The sequence below is a fragment of the Cottoperca gobio genome, chromosome 22 (genome assembly GCF_900634415.1).
Source record: "Cottoperca gobio chromosome 22, fCotGob3.1, whole genome shotgun sequence".
Classification (NCBI taxonomy): domain Eukaryota; kingdom Metazoa; phylum Chordata; class Actinopteri; order Perciformes; family Bovichtidae; genus Cottoperca; species Cottoperca gobio.
Window position 1 is genome coordinate 21,886,392 of NC_041376.1, and position 21,699 is coordinate 21,908,090.

A 21,699-nucleotide genomic window follows, 5' to 3' on the forward strand; every position below is an offset into this window, starting at 1 on the left:
TGTTGATCCACAGACAGCACCATCATGGTGTTGATCCACAGACCATCATGGTGTTGATCGACAGACGGCACCATCATGGTGTTGATCCACAGACAGCACCATTATGGTGTTGATCCACAGACCATCATGGTGTTGATCGACAGACGGCACCATCATGGTGTTGATCCACAGACATCACCATCATGGTGTTGATCCACAGACCATCATGATGTTGATCCACAGACCATCATGATGTTGATCCACAGACAGCACCATCATGGTGTTGATCGACAGACAGCACCACTATAGACACAACTGTGTCCCTGCAGAACTTAGAGTTGAAGCACAAAGTAAAGCACATGTCAGGTTATAATGTTTCAAGTTGACTTCACTTATTCACTACCATCCACAATAAGGTGAAATGTTCTAACTGAATCATGACTATCACTCAGCAGTGACTCTTTGCATCAGTGCAGAGTTATTGCCCCCCTCCCCCCCCCCCTGCAGGTAACACAAGCTAAGGAGAGTAAGAGTGCTTCCCTGTTTTTCATACAAAAACTGTCATGTGGAAATTGCCTTATTTAAGGCAGTTGAACAAAAGAGACCCTGTTCACACGCTGTGCTGCATATGGCTTCTCCTTCATCACCGTGTCACTCCCTTTAGGTGACATCAGCAGATAAACACATTCATAAAGATACGTTTTAAAACACACAATAAAAAAAAATTCTTAAGAGCTGCAACTACGTAATGATAGGAAGTGTACAATTTTCATTAAGAAAGCAAAAACCATCTTCCATTTTAGCAAATCATACCAAACTATAACAGCATCAATTCAAAACAAGAGTTCTCAGGCGTATAACTTTATGTTTAGAAATGATTTTAAGCAGAAGGGATCGAGGGCAGTGATGGTCTGAACGCAGCAGCTACCCCCACAAGCACTAGAGAATACAAGTGTCAACTCAAAGCATACTGGACATTTATGGAGACAAACTGCAGTAATAAACCAACCAATTCACAAGATTACACATTTTGGCTTTGTGGAAATAACATTCACCTAACTCTATTTAGTTTTTTCTCTTCACCTAACAATTTGCTGGAACCAGTGTGTGGCGTTTCCTTCACTTTCTCCCAATGCTGTCGGCCTGTTTCAATGTAAACCTCAGTTTCAAACTTCAAACAAAACGAATATTATTCAAAAGCTGTTGTGCACAGAATGGCGAGGGACACTGGCAGCATTTTAAAACCAGTTCAGTAGATGACAACTAAGAAAAGCCACGCTGGATGAAGTTATGTGACTTTTAATTCAAATATTTTCAGCTTCTATATTTCTGAGTCATTTAAGAGACACAAAAATAAATAAATAGCAAGGGCTGTGGCCGTAAATGGAATACATTTATTGACTGTTCTCTTTGGGATTATCTTCAGTTCGACTGGCACTTAGGTCGGCCACTTCCTGTCGGCCCATCGGGGTTGAACTTCCAATCAAGTCCAAGGCTGAATCAACATCTCTGCTGACCTTCTCCTGAGTCACCTCCTGCACTGACTCTCCATTAGCCTCCATATCCATAGCATACACAGCCTTGTCCCCATTCAGGAAGTGACTGTGCTCCTCCACCTGGACCTCCTGGTCTTCTTCTACCCCTTTCAGCTTGCGTAGAATGATGGGAAGCTTTGCATCTGCGTCAGTATTCTCCAGCAAGGCGATGTCGCTTTCCTCGTACACAGGCAATGGAGCTCCCTCCTCTAGCTTCTTCTCAAAGCACAGACGTTTGGCCCGTCCACTGGCCGACGCCTTCTCTAAGATCTGTTTCTCAGCCATGCGGAGTTGGATTGACACTCGAGAATGGAGAGATAGATCTGGGTTCTCAAGTGTGGAGCGGTCCTCCTAGGAGTTAATAGGTACAGAAAAAGGGAAGTAAGAAGACAAAAAGTCACAAGATGGTAAGAAATAACAGATTCTACTTCACATATTCAAAAGTGCTTGTCAGGCCTTAGAAGTCCTTATAAACCCTCTGGGCTCTGTGACCACCCTTCGTACGATGCAGTTGGTTTGCACCATACTTAAACCCTTGACACCCCATCTGACAACTTTCAACAAGGGCTGTCGAATTAGCGTGTTAATTTCGATTAATTAATCACAGAAAAAATAACTTGGCAAAGTTTTTTACGCAGATTAATCGCACTCTTAGATGCCCCTTGACTTTTTACGTCAACCGACGCGGCGCGGCCACAGCAGCCTCGTCAACATGATGAAGCGGATGAGAAAACGTTACTTGGCCCAGTGAATGGAAAGTTTACATTAATAAACTCCCGGATGTAACTGTTGATGCTCCGTTCTGTGAGATTCCTGCAGAAATTCTTTTTCGTACCATCGGAGAACTTCAAGCCTGAAATATCACCTCAACGCAGCGCACTTAGCAGCTCGGAGCTAGCTAGCACTGCCATTGATAATAAAGTGAGCAACCAGTCTCGTCATACATCTCGATCAGGCGTTCAGACGCAGAATGAGTCAGTCTACCTGAGACACATTAACAACTCCATCAGGAAATGTATTGCAATGGACTGCAGCTGGTGGAGGACAGGGGGTTAACGGAGGCTTTACACATGGCGTCAAATGACACAACTTTTAAAGATATTGTTTATTGTGCAATGAAAGATGTTATGCCAGATTTTAAATTGCACTGTATGTCAAACTGATGGTCTGTGTTGTCTAAGATAATTGTGGGATACAAGATATTGGAGAAAGAGTATTGAAATAAAAAGACATGTTGACCTTTAAGTGTATAATGCCTACTCATCTTGCAAAATCCATGCTCCTCACAGCAAATATTGATATATGTGATTAATTAATCACAAAGCTTGTTAGATTAGATTAAATTAGATTTTTTTTTAATCACTTGACAGCCCCTACTTTCAACACAATTTAAATTCCAGCCGACTGACCTGTGAGGTGGTCTTGTAGGTCTTGAGCAGAAGAGCAGCTCGGGTCTCAAGGAAAGTCCACAACTTGATCTCATTCTCCCAGCTGACAGGGAACTCGCTGTTGCCCAGAGTAAAGATCTTATTGATGGCACGATCTCCGAGCAGGTAATCATTCAATTCCTCTGAAATCAAAGTAAATGTCAGCTTCGCTTCACTAGAGACCATCTTGCAATGGGATCACACCAGCGGGAGTGGGAGACTCCAATGGCCCCTTACCCACTTCCTACCTCCCTACCTCTGCCGCCCCCTTGTTCGGACTATACCAATTGCTTGGACTATGCCCATTTCAAACTCGGCCTACATTTTGATCTCAACTACACATCTGTGAGGTTTAGTGACTGCACCTTGCACGGTTTGCGATGCTATGTAGGCGTAACACAATCTTTACACAGACAGACAGAATATCATGAGTCACTGTCACGGTTGGAAAAAAGGAATGCAAAGCATAACTACGAGCCATTAGAGAAAACAGGAAGGCAGAACAGACGTGAACCTACAGGAAGACAGTTGTAACGTGTTGTTTTTGTTACTGTGTCAGAGCAGCGGTCCTGCTACGCACCCATGAAAAACAAACCCAAATCTGACATGCAGATATTTACTTTTTAACTAAATAAACCTGATATGGAATGGTCCTGATGACAATCAGAAACAGTCTGAAATAAACCAAAATAATTACACATGATTTAATATATATATATTATAATATATATATAATATAATATATAAGAGAATATATATATAATAATATAATATATAGAAATATATATGAATATATATATATATATAATATATATAGATATATATATATATATAGATTATATTTATATATATATATAATATATAAATATATATATATATATATATATAATATATATAATATATATAATGTATATAAATATATATATATATATATATATATATATATATATATATATATATATATATATATATATAATATATAATGTATATAAATATAATATATATATATATATATATATATATATATATATAATATAATATATATATAATATATATATGCTCCCTGTGCTGTTGGCTGGGGCTACTAGCTTCTCTCCTGCTTCAAGTATTTTTGTGAAGTAATGCTCCACACATCTTGGTATTTTCTCTGGGGCTGGGAACAGATGGTTGGTTCCATTTTGGATCTGGATCAAAGTCAAAAAAACACTCAGAAATGCTAAACTCTTTCGCTAACAAATCTTCTTATCACACATTTGATCCTCAAATGACAATCTAGAAAACATTCCGGTTGCAGGACTTCACATTTTTTATTTTCTCTGCTTAAAATATCAAATATCACAAGCAGCAGTCTATTCTGTAATGGCTCAAATTAAACATTTGACTGTTTGGATCAATGTACTCTGGTAAAGCCCATGTCTGTACTTGAAGCATCTCTCACCCTCTTTGTCCTGCTGCCTCTGATCTGAGGACTTAAACATGACTTTATTACATGTGGAGGTGAAGAAGCATCTCTCCGGTTGTGTGTGCACAGTATTCCATCATGTCACATCTGGTAAGAAATGTTGATACACACACGCATGCAAGAGATGATACCCCCCACTCGTACACAGACATCCAAAGGCGTTGGGGCCGTTTTAAAAATTAACATGCAGCAAAAAGTGTGAATAATATATCAAGTGGGATCCTGAAGATGAGTCCCGTAACAGAGGAGGATGTGGCCTTGTGTGGTTGGGGATTTATGACACCGGTGCCATTCTGCATACATGCCGATGAATATTGTAAATCCCCGGGTGGCTGCTCCCTCCACACATCTGGTCGCCTGCCTTGATCAATTAACCAGCCCAGGAACGGACAGGCCTTGCTCTTACCCTCTCTTTCTCCTCTACCTCCACCTCCTCCCTGTCCTCCTCCCCTTCACTGATGTGTGGAGGAAGCAGTCGCTTGACGACGGTCTCGGAGGAGCGTCAGAAACGGTGTGCTGCCAGGTTTGTGGCTTCGAGGTTCCACAGGGAATGTCCCATTTCTGGTGTTTGACAGTGTGTGTGTGTGTGTGTGTGTATCAGTGTCTTACCCTCTGTCATGCAGAAGACTCTAAGGAAGGCCAGGAGCTGGGCTGATATGGGGGGTTCATTACAGTGCAGAGCAAAGATACAGGACCTGTGAACAAAACAAACCAAAATATTAGTACTACATCAATAAAGGCATCGAAGAATCAAAGAGAACATAAAACCATGTCTGATTATGTTTTAAGAGACTGACAGCAGCTCACAACTGCAGACAGAACTTTGAGGAATACTTCATCATTCTTGCTTTCTTTCTGAGAGTTAGATGAGAAGATGGATATTAATCTCACGTCTACATTCAGTCCAGAGTTGGAGTCAGGACGGGGTTAGCCTAGCTTAGTTTAAAGACACAGCGTGCAGCTTGGAAGACTTCTGTTGTCACAGTGAGGATGCCATGTTTGGTACCTAGTAAAACCTCTGCTTATCGGAGATGCTGAGCAGATTAATAAACTGCCACCAACAAACAGTTGGAAGAAATGCAACAGACCCGACTCCAGCATCTCATCCAACTCTCAGGAACAATCATCAAAATGACCTTTGTTTGAAATGTGATGGACAAAGATATGAAAAACAAATACTGTAAAATAACAGTATAGGTGAAGATCTTCCCGAAGACTAATCCATATTTGTTTGGCTTATTTGTTATGTTTGTGTTCCACTTTGGGGTAAAGTGATCTTTAAAAGAACAACAAATCTTAAAGTTGGAGCGTGTACACAGATAAGTACACGATGTGTGAATGAGTACAGCACCTCAGTCTGCACGTCAACGCATTCACATCAAACTCTGGTGTCTAATAATGTTGCTGCAAAATCCATTCACCATCATAACATTACACACTGAGGTAATTTGGGAGGGGACAATATTTGTCCCTTAATCCAGCAAAGTGATCGATGTGGCGATCGGTAGCACAGGGTCGACATTATTACACCTCACAAACGCATTACAGCTGCCTCCCCTCTTATTTCATCACTGCTCCGGCCACTGCTGCAGCAGAAGAAGCATCAAGCTCCGCAAAGTGAACTCTTGTACAAGATGCTGTTGTCTAATGTTTGTAGACTTGGGAAAAAGAGTTTATTACAGATTTTCAAATTAACAGTCAATTGTGCTCACTTAATTCCACTTATCAGACAGAAATTAAGTAGAGTCAAAAGGAGTGTAAGAAGTGTGTGCTGATAGAAGCCGCACAGCTTCTCAGCGAGAACACTGAATCTGTTGCAATTCCTTTGAAAATGATCTGCGAGCATATCTGTCAGTTTAATAGAGCACCGTGGCAACAACGGGGATTGTTTCATTTAATTTCCACTGTTGAGATTTAGACTGTCATCAATAAGAGATTAAAAGGCGTCTGATTAAAAATGCCGAGCAGAGAATGCTGCATACAATTAAGGGGCTAATGATAAAATGATTAAGCTTCTTGGTGATGAAAGTGTTGGGGCGGATGGTAAATTAATACTCGGCTGGGTGGGGGAGAGAAAAAGAAAAGAAACCTCCTGCAACATTTATATTATGTATTTCAATTATGCCAAAGGGGGGTCTAATTGGTTAAAATATCTGTTGCTTGAAGACAAAAGTGCAGCCCGGCTATATAAAAGGTGCACGGAGTTAGTCGTGAGCCTGAAGCTTCTTCTTGACCCAATTCAAAGATTTAGAGATTCAGTCAATGATGAGAGCAGACGCTGTATGTGTAGATGAGCAGAAAGAAAAGAGGAGAGATGTTGTTCTCGAGACCCTTGTGAGAAAGAGGAGTTGGACATACGCTGGGATGCCGGCTCGTGCGAGCACTTCCGCCTTCATGGCGTAAAGGCGCTCGCTCTTACTGACGCCCAGCTTGATCTTCACTCGGTCGTGGGCATTGTCTTGAAAGAAGAAGCCATTGTGGATGACAAACTCAGCATTGGATCTTGTGCCATAGAAGATGTAGATCTACAGGAAGAACAAAGCATCAACACTTTTATATTCACCTGGCTCTTTCATTTTTACAATACATTTCCCTATTCAAAAATGGCATCAATTAGCATGTTTAGGGGAGACAGCAGGTCAACAGTAAATGTCACTTAAAATAAAAATCATCTGAAGATTAATTTGAGATGCAGCTCAGCCCTGTGTGTCAAGTTGAATAAATCTCTAACACACATGATGTTTTGGTTCAGATGTTGTAAAAGGGCTCGAAACATTGTGATTTGAATATATGATGGTGATTCACATTCTCAGTTATGTCTTGTTGTTGCAGAACTCTTTGACACCATTATATACAAAGATCTGTTGCAAAATGTTTGACCACACAAGAATTGATATTAAATTGTCAGAAGACCCTTTAAAATAACATATTAAGACACAAAGACCATGAAGAACACCATAGAACATCCCATACAGTGAGTTGGTTTCAAACACTTTTGACATTTGGAGATTTCTGCAAGCATTTCGTTTTTTGACGACTGGATGGCGACTACTTCTCTCCTGTAACTGCTCAGAAACCCGCTTGTTGTCTATAACCCAGGAAAGTTATACAGTCTCTAGTTTGTAATTTTAACCTTTCATCAGACTGTGATCATCCGAGAGATGACAACAGCTAATTTTATACAGTGAGGTTAAGTTTAAAAAATGGTGTCACTGCAGTGAAACGTGACTGTATGGGGGGAGTGTGTGATGTAATGTAGGGGTCTGCAGCTGTACACTGAAGACACTCACGTCATGTCCTCTTCTCTGTATGAGTTATACCAACACTGGGAGACTTTACATTGTACTTTTAAAATACAATACACATTCCTTTATTTTTACATCGACTGGAAGTATGAATGAAGTATGATGAGAACTATGAGCTGAACAGTTTTTACTGTTGTTTCTCTCCACTCCCTACCTTTAGCACTGTCTCTGCTAACGTCAGGTTGACATAGTAACAGTGTTCTCACCTGTTCGTTCTCTTTGTAGTCCTGCAGTGCCACACATTCACAGCGATCATCCTCCAGGTTGTAGCCGGTGGTGATCTGCAGATCAACAAGTTTGACTAATTCAACCTTAACCAGCGCTCAATAAATACATTTGGATGTTAATCAAAACAACACTGATGTCTGCAATGTGAGTGTGAGATAAAGACTTTACCAGTCCATTGGTGTGATTACACATGTCCCAGACGGGGATGAGGGCCAGAGTGATGCGGCTGCCGTCCTCAGTTGGGATCTGGTTCTGGCGTGTCATCACCGAAGACACTGCCCACCTGTCACACACAACCAGTCTCTGCTTAACACAGGAAACTGTATTTACTTTTTCTGTTTGCAGTTTCTCTTCCAAATAAGTTTGACTAACAGGTTTTTGGTTGTTATTATTATGAATAGGAATGACGGCCAACCCTAAGAGTATAAAATATAAATATAAACCTTATAATAAACCAGAATAATTCTGAGGAATGACACCTACACATGTAGAAGATAATATGACAATGAAAAACATTCTGCACACACACACTTATACACACACTGACCTGTAGTCATCAAATGTGAAGCTGTCCTTCAGGGGCAGTTTGCTGGCGGCGGGATGAGTCTGGAGATGGAGGGAAGAAGGTGGAGGAGAGGAAAGAAAAAACACAAATCAGAATGAGGAGTATTATTATGCAGGTATGCTGGAGGGGGGCTGCCTGACAGGGAAGCCTAACAAGAAGGACTGGGAGTAGGGGTCCACCAGTGGGGGGCGTGTGTATGTGTGTGTGTGTGTGTGTGAGAGAGACACTCGCCCCTTCACATACATCACTGTCATCTTAATTTGTTGTGGCCAGCAGCCGTCATAAATCTGCCTCATCAATTTGGGCCTGAAAGAGGGTGTATGTCCGTGTGTGTGTCTGTCAATGCTACCAGTTTCTCCATTTAAAGCCACAGCCACCACCTACAATAGCCATTAAGCAGGAGAGAGAGCAAGGGGAGGAAAAGAGAGGAGTTCAGAGGAATGCATAATGGAGCAGAGGAGGAGACTGAGGGAAATGAAATGGAAGAAAAAAAGAGTGAGAACTAAGTTAAGAGAAAAAGGTTGAGGGATAAAAGAGTCTGTGAGGAAGATCATAAGTGAGCGATAAAAACATGACAGGAGCGACATGCTCATAGTACTGATATCATGTTGGTTGATCTGGCCCTCACATGTCCAGCTGATGTTTGCTTGTTTTCAGCCCTTTAACTACAAATTGTTTTTGCTTCACAATGTTGCTGACCACTTTAAAAACCCAACAATAAATAGTTTGACGTTTTTGGATATATGCTTATTTGTTGTCATGCTGAGAACTAGACAACAATGTGTGAAATGTACGTTATGAAAATCAAGTCGATCTTATTCATATCTTCTTTGTTTCATTTGTACATAAACATTACACTGATAATTTGTGATTTTAGGGAGAATTACATGCCGGAACTATTTCCTGACAAATCCTCCCAGCACTTCTGTGCTTAATTAATTAATTAATTAATGGTCAGGCTCCAGCATATCTTTAAGATCTCATAGTACCTTATAAACCAACTAGAGCATTACGCTCCCAGACTGCAGGGTTACTTGTGGTTCCTAGAGTCTCTAAGAGTACAATGGGAGCCAGAGCCTTCAGCTATCAAGCTCCTCTCCAGTGGAACCAGCTTCCAGTTTGTGTTCGGGAGGCAGACACACTCTCCACATTTAAGAGTAGGCTAAAGACTTTCCTTTTTGATAAAGCTTATAGTTAGGGCTGGCTCAGGTTTGCCCTGGATCAGCCCCTAGTTATGCTGCTATAGGCTTAGACTGCCGGGGGGACACCTCCCTGCTCTCTTCCTTCTCTTCCTCTCCTCCCCTCCCTCTCTCTTCTTCTCCCTCTCTATCTGTATGCATTTATGTAAATGTATGTTACTAACTCACCATCCGAGGTATCATCCCCGGAGTGTCTGTCTCTCATGTGGCAGGTTGCCACTGATAAAGTTTACGTCAGGATCATGAATCGTGACAGCGCCTGCTGACCTGGTCCTGCTGGACACCGGGAAGCCTTTTTGACATTTTCCTGGATTCATCCAAACTTTCTATTTCTTTTTTTTCCAACACAACATAATTTCTGTCAAATGTTGTATTTGTACTATGTTGTTTATCCTGTACACACGACATCTATTGCACATCTGTCCATCCTGGGAGAGGGAATCCCTCCTCAGTTGCTCTCCCTGAGGTTTCTTCCATTTTTTCCCCTTTAATTGTGGGGTTTCTTTTAGGAAGTTTTTCCTTGTGCGATGCGAGGGTCTAAGGACAGAGGATGTCGTAACCTGTACAGTCTGTAAAGCACACTGAGACAAATGTGTAATTTGTGATATTGGGCTACACAAATAAATTTGATTTGATTTAACAGAAGAAAGTGAGTAAGTGTATTTCCTAAAATATTGCACCATTTCTTTAAAGTTGCACTTATCCATATATTTATACAAACAATGAATTAAATGACTGTGTGTAATGTGAACTGTGTGTGTCATAGTGATGGATCACCGCAACAATTATTTACGTTTCGGTTTAATTAGGTTTAATCTTATTCAAACTGGTCGTTTTGGTTTTACAACCTGCAAACTTAATAACATATATTACACTTCGATTCCTCAAGTGGCCAAAACCCCGACTCTAAATAAATGCTAATGTTGCTCCGTAACTACTGGACATGTAAAAAAGCAACCGTTTGCTTCACAATGGACACAGCTGATAATGTAAAGTTTGTGTTTTCACTTTATTGGTTGTTTTTTATTGGTTTCTCAACACAGAATCATGGATGTTTCCTGGATAATCTAACAACGTAGGTTTATGTTGCGTTCTTCTTATCTGTTTGTAATGTCGACTGACTCTAATCGGCCCGGTGATCTCAGATTTAGAATCTGGTTAATTGCCGAGTAGTTTTCACTTACAAGACTCAAGAGTGACTCGAACAGTTTGTGTCCAGGGTGGTGGGGTCGGTCACAATCTTTCCTGCCCACCTCAGCGTCCTGGAGGCGTACAAGTCCCGGAGGACTGGCACATTGCAGCTAATCACCCTCTTGAAGTAGAGAAAGGCTGAAGATGTCCACCAGAGAGAAGGGACAGCTGACTGTTTTTTTACACTGTCAAAGTCGCAAAAACCTTGAGCGTCATTGCTATGGAGAAGAAGCTAGTCAGAGGTGCAAGTTTAATGTTTCAATTTCAAAGCGCTTGTAAGTGGTAAAAGAACCACACGCCATCGCTGCTAAATGCATCCAAAACTGACTGAATCTGGGGTAACTGTGCAATGATTGTAATTATTACTTACTGGGTTATAGTAGACTATAATGTAGTTATAAAATGTCCTATATATCTATTTACGTTATTTAATTTACGTACAGTATTTGAAGACTACATTAGTCCAGCCGTACTGATACTCGTGGTGCCATTGCTTATCGGGCTTCAAACAGTCCCGCAGGTTAACTTTGTAACAAGGGATACAGTAGTATCATGATCAGGTAAAGGGGCATCCTCAAAATGCTTAGTAGTTCACAAGCAAGAATGGGACGAGGTTCACCAATATGTTAAAAGGTGTTTGGGCAAATAGTCCAACAGTTTAAGGTTAATGTTAGTTCCATCATCAATACACAATATCGTTTAAGGATTCAGGAAAATCCAGAGAAATCTCTACATGTTCTGTGAGGGCTGAAAACCAACACTGCTTCACATAACTCCGCCCTGCAAAGTCTATATTAACAACATCCACAAACTTGGCCGACTTCTCCAGGCCTGAGCTCATCCGTGATGTTTTTTTTAGAGCCAGACACATTCTGTCTTCTTCAGGGACTTATTTTAGAAAGACAACGGGTTCTAGACTGGCCTGTAAACATTTACACTTTACACAGCGAAACAACTTTTTTAGAATCAGGGTTATAGAAAGACTTTGGAAACCACTGGTCTTAGCAGATTTATTGACAGTTAAAATTACTTCCCGCCAGTAAAAGAAAGAAAAAATAAATAAAGTCAATTGTTATGATAAAGTAACAAAGAAGCCAGGTTGAGTATTCTCTGGAAGTAATAAAACTAAAGATCTGAAATACAGAAAACGATTTGTTTTACCCTAATGGTCACAAACAGCCTCCCTGCTACGCATAAGGCAATGTACTGCAGGTTGTGAAGTGCTTACATGCAAGAGACACATCTCTGTTTGGAGGAATGTAAGTAGTGGTTGTGCCTGTCTGTATTCATCAGCATATATCAGTCTGTGTGGCTGATCATACATTCAACACAGACAGACAGAGGACAGGGAGGCGGGGACGGGGGGTAGAAAGAGAGAGCGAGGGTTTTTTTTGAGGAAGGTACATTCAGGTCAATTCAATTCAAAGCCAATGTGACAAGCTAATTTTCCAGCCCGGTCATCTGAGGAGGAAGGAGAGGGGGCAGAGCGAGGGGCTACACCAGGAGGGGATATAGAGTGTGTGTGTGTGTGTGTGTGTGTGTGTGTGTGTGTGTGTGTGTGTGTGTGTGTGTGTGTGTGTGTGTGTGTGTGTGTGTGTGTGTTAGGATCATTATTAAATACAGGACTCAAGCATCCAAACCTTGCAACACTTTATACGCTGTTGCTGTGAACACTAGAACTCAAGATTTTTGAGATTGATTTTTTTATTTAGTTTTTACTATTTAAAATGGTTCGAATCTCATTTCATTGTCAAGCCGCGCATTGATTTGCTCAGCCTCTCCTCGCTCTCTCTCAAACAAACACATTGACAACGGACCCGTGACAACACCTCCTCTCCGTGCGCACTCTGAATCAAAACATGCGTGGGTGGAAGGATTGTTGTCGGCTTTTCCCTGCACAGAAGACATGCAAGTCATGAACCATACTAACAACATCTAACAAAGTATGTGGAAAAGATTCTGCCCAAGTCCACATCTTAACAGATAGAACTGTAAGAAACAACAATTGGCATTTTAGCTGAATGTAGCCCAAAATCACACGCGTGCTCTCATCTAATCCAAATAAACAGAAATGTACGGCACTATATGAGCCTGCATGTCAGTGGCATCACAACACACCACAGCAGGCATCATAACGGACCATGAAAGATGCATTCCTGGTGTAAATATCTGGAATACTAAACTTCTCCCAATCAACTCATGTTTCTAACACTTACCCCTGCTTCAGAAAGGTTTTAAATCAACTCCACGTTGTAACCTGCTTTGATCATAATAACAGATGGCTCTTTCACCTGTTGTACTGATTTAGCTCTAAAAAATTCAATCCATGCATCTCGATACATAACGGCACACACAAGACCACAGCACGTTAGTAGAACGTTCTGAAAAAATGTCTGTCCATCGATAGGATTACTTATCGAACATCATTAACGCTTGCAGCAGGATGTCATCTGTATATGATGCAAACACAAGTTACTGTAGATCATCGGTTCATACGCATAAGATGACAAGGAAATACTACATTTGTGTAACGGGACAGTATGTGACATGAAAACCCTTCAGGATCATAACACAGCATCCAGACATGCGAGTACAACATCCAGAGAATGTGGATTAACACGACAATCAACATCAATCAAATGCCCAGCATCAGACCGTTGAAGCCCAGAGCACCAGGCCAGCAGCTGAAGCTCCCTTCTACATTAAGTCTTTCAAAACACAACATTGCCACCAAGTGAAGTCCAATGAAATTACATGGTCATTAATATATAATCAAATTAAAAGGAGTAAAGCATTTACAATGATATACATTAAACTCTTGAATAAGAAGTCAATAAATTAATCAAACACACAATGTGTCTCTAAAATATGGACATCATGTGATCTTAACATGCAAACATTCATCTTCCTGCTGGTCCATCATATATTAAAAATAAACACCTTACAAATAGAATGAATTACTTGAACACATATTTAATTCAGTGCTTCATATAAGAACACTTCAGAGCGAAGCACCGTGGTGAGTCATTTCACCATGCTTCAGATTAATGATGAGACATTAGCATATTTGGAGATTACTATCCCACGATCTCTTGTGTGGGCCTGGTAACCAGCATTTTATGATAAACCATAATCACTGTCTTTATATCTTATTCCATTGGCACACTGGACTGAAAAGTCTGTTTGATCATGTGGAAAGTTCACAAACTGAATCCAATTGCTGATCTTGATTATGTCAATTATTTTGTCATACATTAAATTATGATTAGAAGACTTTTATATGCCAAAACTCAAAAAGAGGAAAAATATCAGTGACCATAATCCTAAATTATATCAGACGATCTGTTCAGCTGTCTCCACAAACTACAGCACGGTTCTTTTAAACCCTGTATTCTGGCCCAATGCCTCCCCCTCCTGGTCATGGTGGAGCATGTGAGGCACAAGACTGAACTCTTCTTTATCGTTACTGCTCACTGCAGAGCCTCAGTGCTCTCACAACAAGTGCACATGTGCGCCAGACAGGAGAGGGGATTCAACACGTCTTTTTCATGGATGTCTCACAATAGAAAAAGTGCCATTTAGTGGCTCCAGTTCACCTGGAGACACATGCTCACTGTCACACAGCACAGAGCCTTCGTTAATGTTATTAGTAACACCTGTACAAGTCCCAATTTGCAAGGACAAAGGCCTGGAAGAAAAGGACAGACGGATGTCCCTCAAATCAAATATACTGTAGTCTAATGAAGTCTGAGGGACGTCTTGTAATAAACCTTAGACTAGATTTCATTGAGACCTTCATTTCTTCGGTTTTACATATTGTGTTCATTTAGCTAGCTGAGAACATGCACCTCTACTTGTTTCCTCATTAGGTATCTTGTTCCTTACATTCACTAAACTCCTATGTCATCAGAATTTTATATATTTTGTTGAGGATGAAACAACAACAATTGAAGTCAGTGAGTCAGGTAGTAAAACTGTCAAATGTGATGGTCACAAATGTTTGGCGGTGGAATTCATTAATAGAGACAAATAGGACTTGGAACAATAGTCTTGCTTTCGAGGAAGTCGTGTTTTACTGCTATGGTCTTGTTCAGTGTTGCACCCACACAGCTGTTTCCACTTATTCTGGACCTCTGCTGGATGGACATGAAGTCAACAAACTTCCTGAAGAATTATAAAGCTGTAAATACTCCCATTCAAAATAGTAGAGTCAGATAGATGACTTGACATGAACACACCTGTATGGGTGAACAACGGGTGTGTAAAGTGTTACTCACTAGTTGTATTTTTGTTATACCTGGTCAAGGGGGCACCAAGTCTTAACCACCTCAGGCACTGTTATGCCATTTTAAGATTCAAAGTGAGCTATGGCGATACTAAATGGTGACGTAAAAACACGGCACTCCTGTTACGGGATATCCTGCAAAAGCTGAGGAAGGGCAGACGTTCTTCTGTTTAGTGGCTGAGAAAAGGATTCAGCGAGTCTCCCGTTTACACTCAAGCGGCGTTGCAGCAGTGAACAGCTGATTGCCCCGCCTAAACTGAGTCAGTACTATCCGCAGTGGAGAACCACATCAACGTTATTACTAACACCTGCGCTTTTCCTGCTGTAACAAGTCAAAATGTCTGCTATGAAAAAGGTCTGTTGTAGGTTGTTGGTGATGAACTTGTCTTTCAGGAATGCTCACCCAATATCCGGCACATATTTCTGTTTAATATCTAAAAATGACAGTATCTTTATACACATTATGTACGTGTCTGTGTGTTCATAGCATCTGCCCACCTGTACTAGTTTGTAGAAGTAAGCGTACTGACGTGCAGTGTTTTTATACTGGCTCAGGACGTCCTGCACTGCCTGTGTGCCCAGCAGCACCTGCACCTCGTCCTGCTGGTAGAAAAGCGGCGTGTCGTACTCAAGAGGAAGACTGCGGATGTACGGCAGCCAGGATGAATCGGGTTGGCCCGCTCACACAGCAGGTGGAAGGCCAGCGTCACGTTGCCCATAGCCTGTAGGATCCTGTCCTGGCTGTACAGAGGACCTGAGACAGAGATCTTACAGTTAGTTGCAGGATAGTGCTACTTTGAGCAGACTAAAAATCTTGTGTTACTGCTGTCATACTGTACAGGCGGAAATTTGGCCACATTGAATGTTGAGAAATGTTCCTCCAATGTCACAAAACATCTGTGGTGGAAGAGATTAGAAGTGCAACAGCCTCCTCCTGTATGTACTGATTTGGTGATTTCCAGGTTATACATCTAGATTGCTGCAGTATATTTCCCCGTGTGGTTAGTGTGTGTTCTTCATATGGAAATATTCATTGAATGCAGTTGTATCTATATCTAGTTAGACATCGTAGAAATGTAAAACAGTATGTTACAATATGCCACCAAATGAACCCTTCACATGAAGTTTAATCATCCTTCTTGTATAGATTTTCTCTGCTGTAAATTATTGGTATTACCCCTAAACTGGCACAATTTCCTCATATTTAATGTTACATAATTATTATCTTAAGTCCTTACCAAGTACAGAGTTCTGGGCCGACTCCACAGTCATCAGCATCTTCCTGGGAATCCACAGGAACAGTTCCTCTGCCTACACACACACACACACACACACACACACACACACACACACACACACACACACACACACACACACACACACACACACACACACACACACACACACACACACACACACACACACACACACACACACACACACACACTGAGTTGCACTGGACATCAATGCAGTGGTTTAAGGACTGGGAATGAAGGTGGGGCTCACCTTGATGTTTCTGGTGGCCCGCAGGCCGTAGCCCTCCGTCCCAAAGTTGTCCACAGTGAAGCTGTCGCAGGACGCCCCGTTTTCCTGAGCCCAGGACATCAAGTCTGGAAAGTAGTCATCTCTGCTACCATCGAAGACTATCGACATACCTGAATGCACACGCACACACACACAAACACAAACACAAACACAAACACACACACACACAAAATGGAAAAAATAAATCTCTTATTTTCACCACTAAACTGATCCCTGGCTTTAAATATTAAATCTTCACTAAATATTTCTTTACTACAGTGGAATACATTTTTTTTAAATGATTCAATTGACGTAAATATTGTGTGCACGGCTGCATGTACTCACCCTTCTGTTTCTTGCGGATCTTCTCCACCAAGCCTCTGATCTGAGTGTACTCCTCCCACTCTTTACCAGCAGAGGGTGCTGCACTGCTGCATTCTGGGGAATCAAATAATGAACATAAATACATCAACTCTATCACGTTAAATTAACCATATAGCCGACTCACAACTTAACTATGACAAGTTAACCTGAAAATAACATACATAACATATCTAAACCATAAGGAGCAAATCCATAGCAAATCATATAGTTATAAACAGCCTCAAACTTTGAAGTCTGCTGCACTTCTGGTGAACGTGTGCACTCAGTTGTATCCTCTTTGACGACTGATGCACAACACTTGGACATCGATCACTGACTGTGAAACTACGTTTAGGGTGTAAAACACCAAGAGTACATCCCAAGTCTCTTCGTGGCATCCACGTTTCCCTCAAGGAAACCATGGGAGGAGAGGAAACGTGTTTTCCAAAAATGTAGACGTTGTTTCCTCTGAAGTGTCACATGAAGCAACTTCCATTTCTGTCAGCGATCACAGCTGATCAGCTGTCAGTCAGCTGTAGAGATAGAGGCTCAGTTATCAGCAGCAGCAGCAGCTGGTACCTGTCTAACATGAACAACAACCTGCAGTCTGTCTTTATACGGATTGCTGTGTCCCGACGCTCAACAATAATAAGCCTCACATGTGACTGAATGGAGATGATGATACATTTAAATGCAAGTGTAAAAAGTGTTTTTTGCCGACAGAGACTCTTCGACTCTTTCTAAATGTAATTGTATCCTAATAAAATGTTATGGGAGAAATAACAGATCATGAAAAGAAAAGTCTTGTTTATGAATGAAGAAAGTTGTTTGAGATTTGTTTTGTTGTTTAGATCTACAAGTAACACATTTGAACTAGAGGGTAAATCAGAAAACAATTCCAATATCAACCTTTAAAATGATGCACTTGAGTTGATCTGTTCTCTGTCTTCACTGTGGTATGAAACTGCAGTTGAGATGCATCGATCAGTCCGATCAGCTGCAGCGTCCGATCAATAACTGATATCCAGTCAGGGGGCGTGTCGGCTGGTAAAAGACTTCTGTGAAGGATGCTCCTGTGTATCCTCGCTCCTCAGAGATCGCTCCTCACTCCTCCAAGCAGAAATAAGAGCTTTGAGACGATCTTCAAGATGGCACACCAGAACAACTTCCGGTTCAAGCGAGGAAATATCAAAAAAGAGACTTAGGATGCACCCAATAGCGAGGTGCAGGGATGACATATTTTTATAGGCCGACCCAGAAGTTAGCATCACCCTGGTTCCCTCGACAAACAGTCAATGCGATTGTTCCATTGGATTTTGGATTATTGCAGAAAATAAGATCTGTGGCAAACAAACGTTTATGGCACTTACAAGTTTTGTTCAGGCTTAGGCTATAAACAAACCAAACCACCTTCACATGACTTCACGTCAACACCACTAAGCTGAAGTTGGACTCATGTTTGGCGTGATGACGTTTAGTAGTCTCATTTAGCCACTTGTTAGCAACCACTGTTTTTAAGAAACATCAAAGCTTCAGAAATTCACGAAAGGCGTATTTACTGACATATTTTAAGGCGTAGAACAAAACCTTAAAAGCTCTTAAGCCTTTGTTAATCACAGATCTTATTTCAGGCTTCTAACCAAAAACCCATTCAAAACAACCTCAAGTCAAAGTCAATCATTGACTTTGAGAGAGGAAACCGGAAGTGCTAACATGCTAGATAGTTTCCGGGTTTTAGCACTCGTTCCTGCACCACTCCATGACAGCAGGAAATTATGAGTGAGCATGAGTGAGAGGAGTGAAATGGCCGCATATATTAGATATAAACTACAGGCCGAAGCATGCAAAGAAAAGTCTTCCTGACTGAACTTAAGCTTGAGCTTTCATTTAGTCCTTTTGTTGTGTTATGTATTCGAGTCGTCCATTACCAAGTGAAACTAGATACAAACCAACAGTGCATAGCTCATTTTGAATTAGCTGAACCTATTGTGTTATTTTAATATTGTATTTTGATGTAACTGCCAGCGGTGCTGTGTTTGTATAAAATACAAAAATAGTCAAATATTAAGGCAAAGCCCACTTTAGATTTCCTTGATGTGTGCACTGTGTGAGTAAACATTAATCCCTATTTTTATCTCCTTAGGTGAAACTTGGCTGCGAGGCACCCAACTCCAAAGTGATGAAGGTGCCTGATGGCCTTCCATGGAGCAATCTCAGTAACATGACTAATGTGCCACCCGGTGCCATGATCGGAAATGGAGATGAGTGCCACCTTCTGGATTTTGAGTCATCAGACCGCCCTCTGGTGGTCAACTTTGGCTCAGCCACCTGACCCCCCTTCATCAGCCACCTGCCAGCTTTCCGGCAGTTGGTCGAGGACTTCAGTGATGTAGCTGATTTCCTGTTAGTGTACATTGATGAGGCTCACCCGTCTGATGGCTGGGTGGCCCCTCCTATGGGTTCTTGCTCTTTCAATGTCCGGAAACACCAGAACCTGGAGGAGAGGTTGGGAGCGGCTCGTAAACTGATTGAGCACTTTTCCCTGCCACCACAGTGTCAGCTGGTAGCAGACTGCATGGACAACAATGCTAATGTGGCTTACGGTGTGTCCAATGAACGAGTCTGTATAGTACAACAGAGAAAGATTGCCTACCTTGGCGGTAAGGGGCCTTTTTTTTACAATCTGAAGGATGTGCAGCACTGGCTGGAACAGAGCTACGGTAAACGGTAGGAGTAATCAAGGACAAGTACAGAGGAGGACATGTCCCATATTTCAAATAATTAGGAGAGGCAATGAGAGATAATTCGGTTTTGTATAAGCATAAAAGTCCAAATTAAAAGGTCTATTATTGTGATATCATCTCCAAAAAAGTTGTAATGAATTAAGTTTCAGAATTGTGGAGTGACTTCTTTTGCTTTTGAAATGATGCAAACTTTTCACACAGCAGTCCGAACTGGGATGAACTTATAGACCTGAAAACTCAAATGAACTGGGCAGCAAGAGGACTGGAGGCAACATATGAAGTTGACAGTGCATGTGCTTCATCTGTTTTTATGCCTAAAACCATGTAAAATCAAAAAGATATAGAGAAGAAACAAGTTACCAGTTTTTATTAATACAGTTTTAATTATTTAGTAAAATAAATGTCACTGTGGTTATGCTTTTATGCCCTTTGGATAAATGTTTATTCATATATACATACTGACCATTGTTCTCCATCTAACAGCTCTATTAATCCTTTACTTTATAAACTGTATATATACTCTATAGTGTCTTCACCTCCTTGTAAGTGTTTGTGTTTACACTATTGAATCACAGTAGATTGAATGTGGTCAACAAAAAAAGACCAATTTTAAATTGAAAAGACATCCTTCCAATGTGATCTAAGTAGCAGGTATTCATCCCCTCCAAGTCAGTAATTAGTAAATGCCTCTTTGGAGCAGTTACAGTCTTGAGTCAGTGTGGACAGGTCTTGGTAGGTTATGCTTTGCACATCTGGACACTTCAGTTTTGCTCATGCTGTCAGGTTGTATGGAGATTACGAGTATGGAGATGTCTGACTCAGCCACCACAGGACATAAATATCGTTGTGTTTAAGCTATTCCTGTGTTGCTTTGGCTTCATTGTCTTGCTGGAAAACAAATCTTCTCTCAAGTGTCTGGTTTCTAGCAGACTGCATACGGGTTGCTACCAGGATTCTTCTGTGGTGTATTTCACTTTTTACCCTCGCTAGCCTGCTGCAGAGTAGCAACCCCTACATGAGGCTGCCAGTGCTTCACAGTGGGAGTGGTATCTTTATGATGATGTGCAGTGTTTGGTTACACCAGAGTGTTTAGTCCAATGGACAAAAAGCTCAGTCTTGGTCTCATCAGACTGTAGAACCTTGATCTTTCACGTGCATTCTGGCAAACTGTAGACCAGATGTGAGTTTTTTTAAGCGTAGCTTTCTCTTTGCCACTCTCCCATAAAGCTGCAAAGCCAGCCGACATCGCCCACAACTCTTTTTGCACATTTACTAAAAGGACTATAATGCAAGAAATGCATCAACTCTACTTAAATTATAATGTTCTGTCATTGGTTATTTTAAATGTGCCCTGGTCAGTGTGGCTGACTTTATCCTCTCAAGAATGTGTGTAACATGATCGATCTGGACATGCAGGGTGTTTTTTTATATAGGCTGCTTTCATGTGTTTTGTGTGCATGCATAATTATTGTCCATGGATTTGGTGTCAGATCAGTGATTCTCAACAAGAAGTGCAGCGTTGCCTACTGGACTTCACCTCCACATACAGTTCAGCCTCTCTCATCATTTCCACCAAGTTAAGCTTCTTTTCCATCAGCATGCAGAGAAGACTTTCCTTTTTCCTACATGTCAGCCTTCCATCGCAATATTAAATGTGTGTCGAAACAGGCCCAAAGTTTCTTTACATCTTGTTGTAATATTTGGTATTAGATAGCCTCATAAAGTCTCTCCCTCCTGAGGTCCGTATCACCTGATCTGACTTCCGTAAATTAAATGCTGTGTTTCAGCTAAAGGCCTTTTAGCTACATGTCGTTTCTCTCTGTTTGGAGGCTTTGCTATGTAGACTTTCTCTTCTATCTATCCTCTGACATGTGCTTTTCAATCACCTTTTC

At 41.1% G+C, this 21,699-nt stretch overlaps 2 protein-coding genes across 2 annotated transcripts; one reads left to right on the forward strand and one right to left on the reverse strand.

Annotated features, from left to right (window-relative positions):
• Positions 1 to 1,262: 1,262 nt before the first annotated feature.
• On the reverse strand, positions 1,263 to 17,554 carry setd3 (SET domain containing 3, actin histidine methyltransferase). Its single transcript, XM_029460912.1, is given in 12 exon segments — positions 1,263 to 1,865; positions 2,924 to 3,084; positions 5,013 to 5,098; positions 6,762 to 6,928; positions 7,915 to 7,989; positions 8,105 to 8,219; positions 8,484 to 8,542; positions 15,675 to 15,850; positions 15,853 to 15,930; positions 16,415 to 16,487; positions 16,683 to 16,831; positions 17,046 to 17,554. Coding segments are annotated over 12 exon segments (1,755 nt in total). The 5' UTR covers positions 17,170 to 17,554; the 3' UTR covers positions 1,263 to 1,373.
• A 1,222-nt stretch (positions 17,555 to 18,776) lies between these two features.
• On the forward strand, positions 18,777 to 21,476 carry dio2 (iodothyronine deiodinase 2). Its single transcript, XM_029461246.1, has 2 exons — positions 18,777 to 18,794; positions 19,207 to 21,476. The coding sequence occupies exons 1-2, from the start codon at positions 18,777 to 18,779 to the stop codon at positions 19,792 to 19,794; spliced, it is 606 nt and encodes a 201-aa protein (XP_029317106.1). The 3' UTR covers positions 19,795 to 21,476.
• The last annotated feature ends 223 nt before the right edge of the window (positions 21,477 to 21,699 follow it).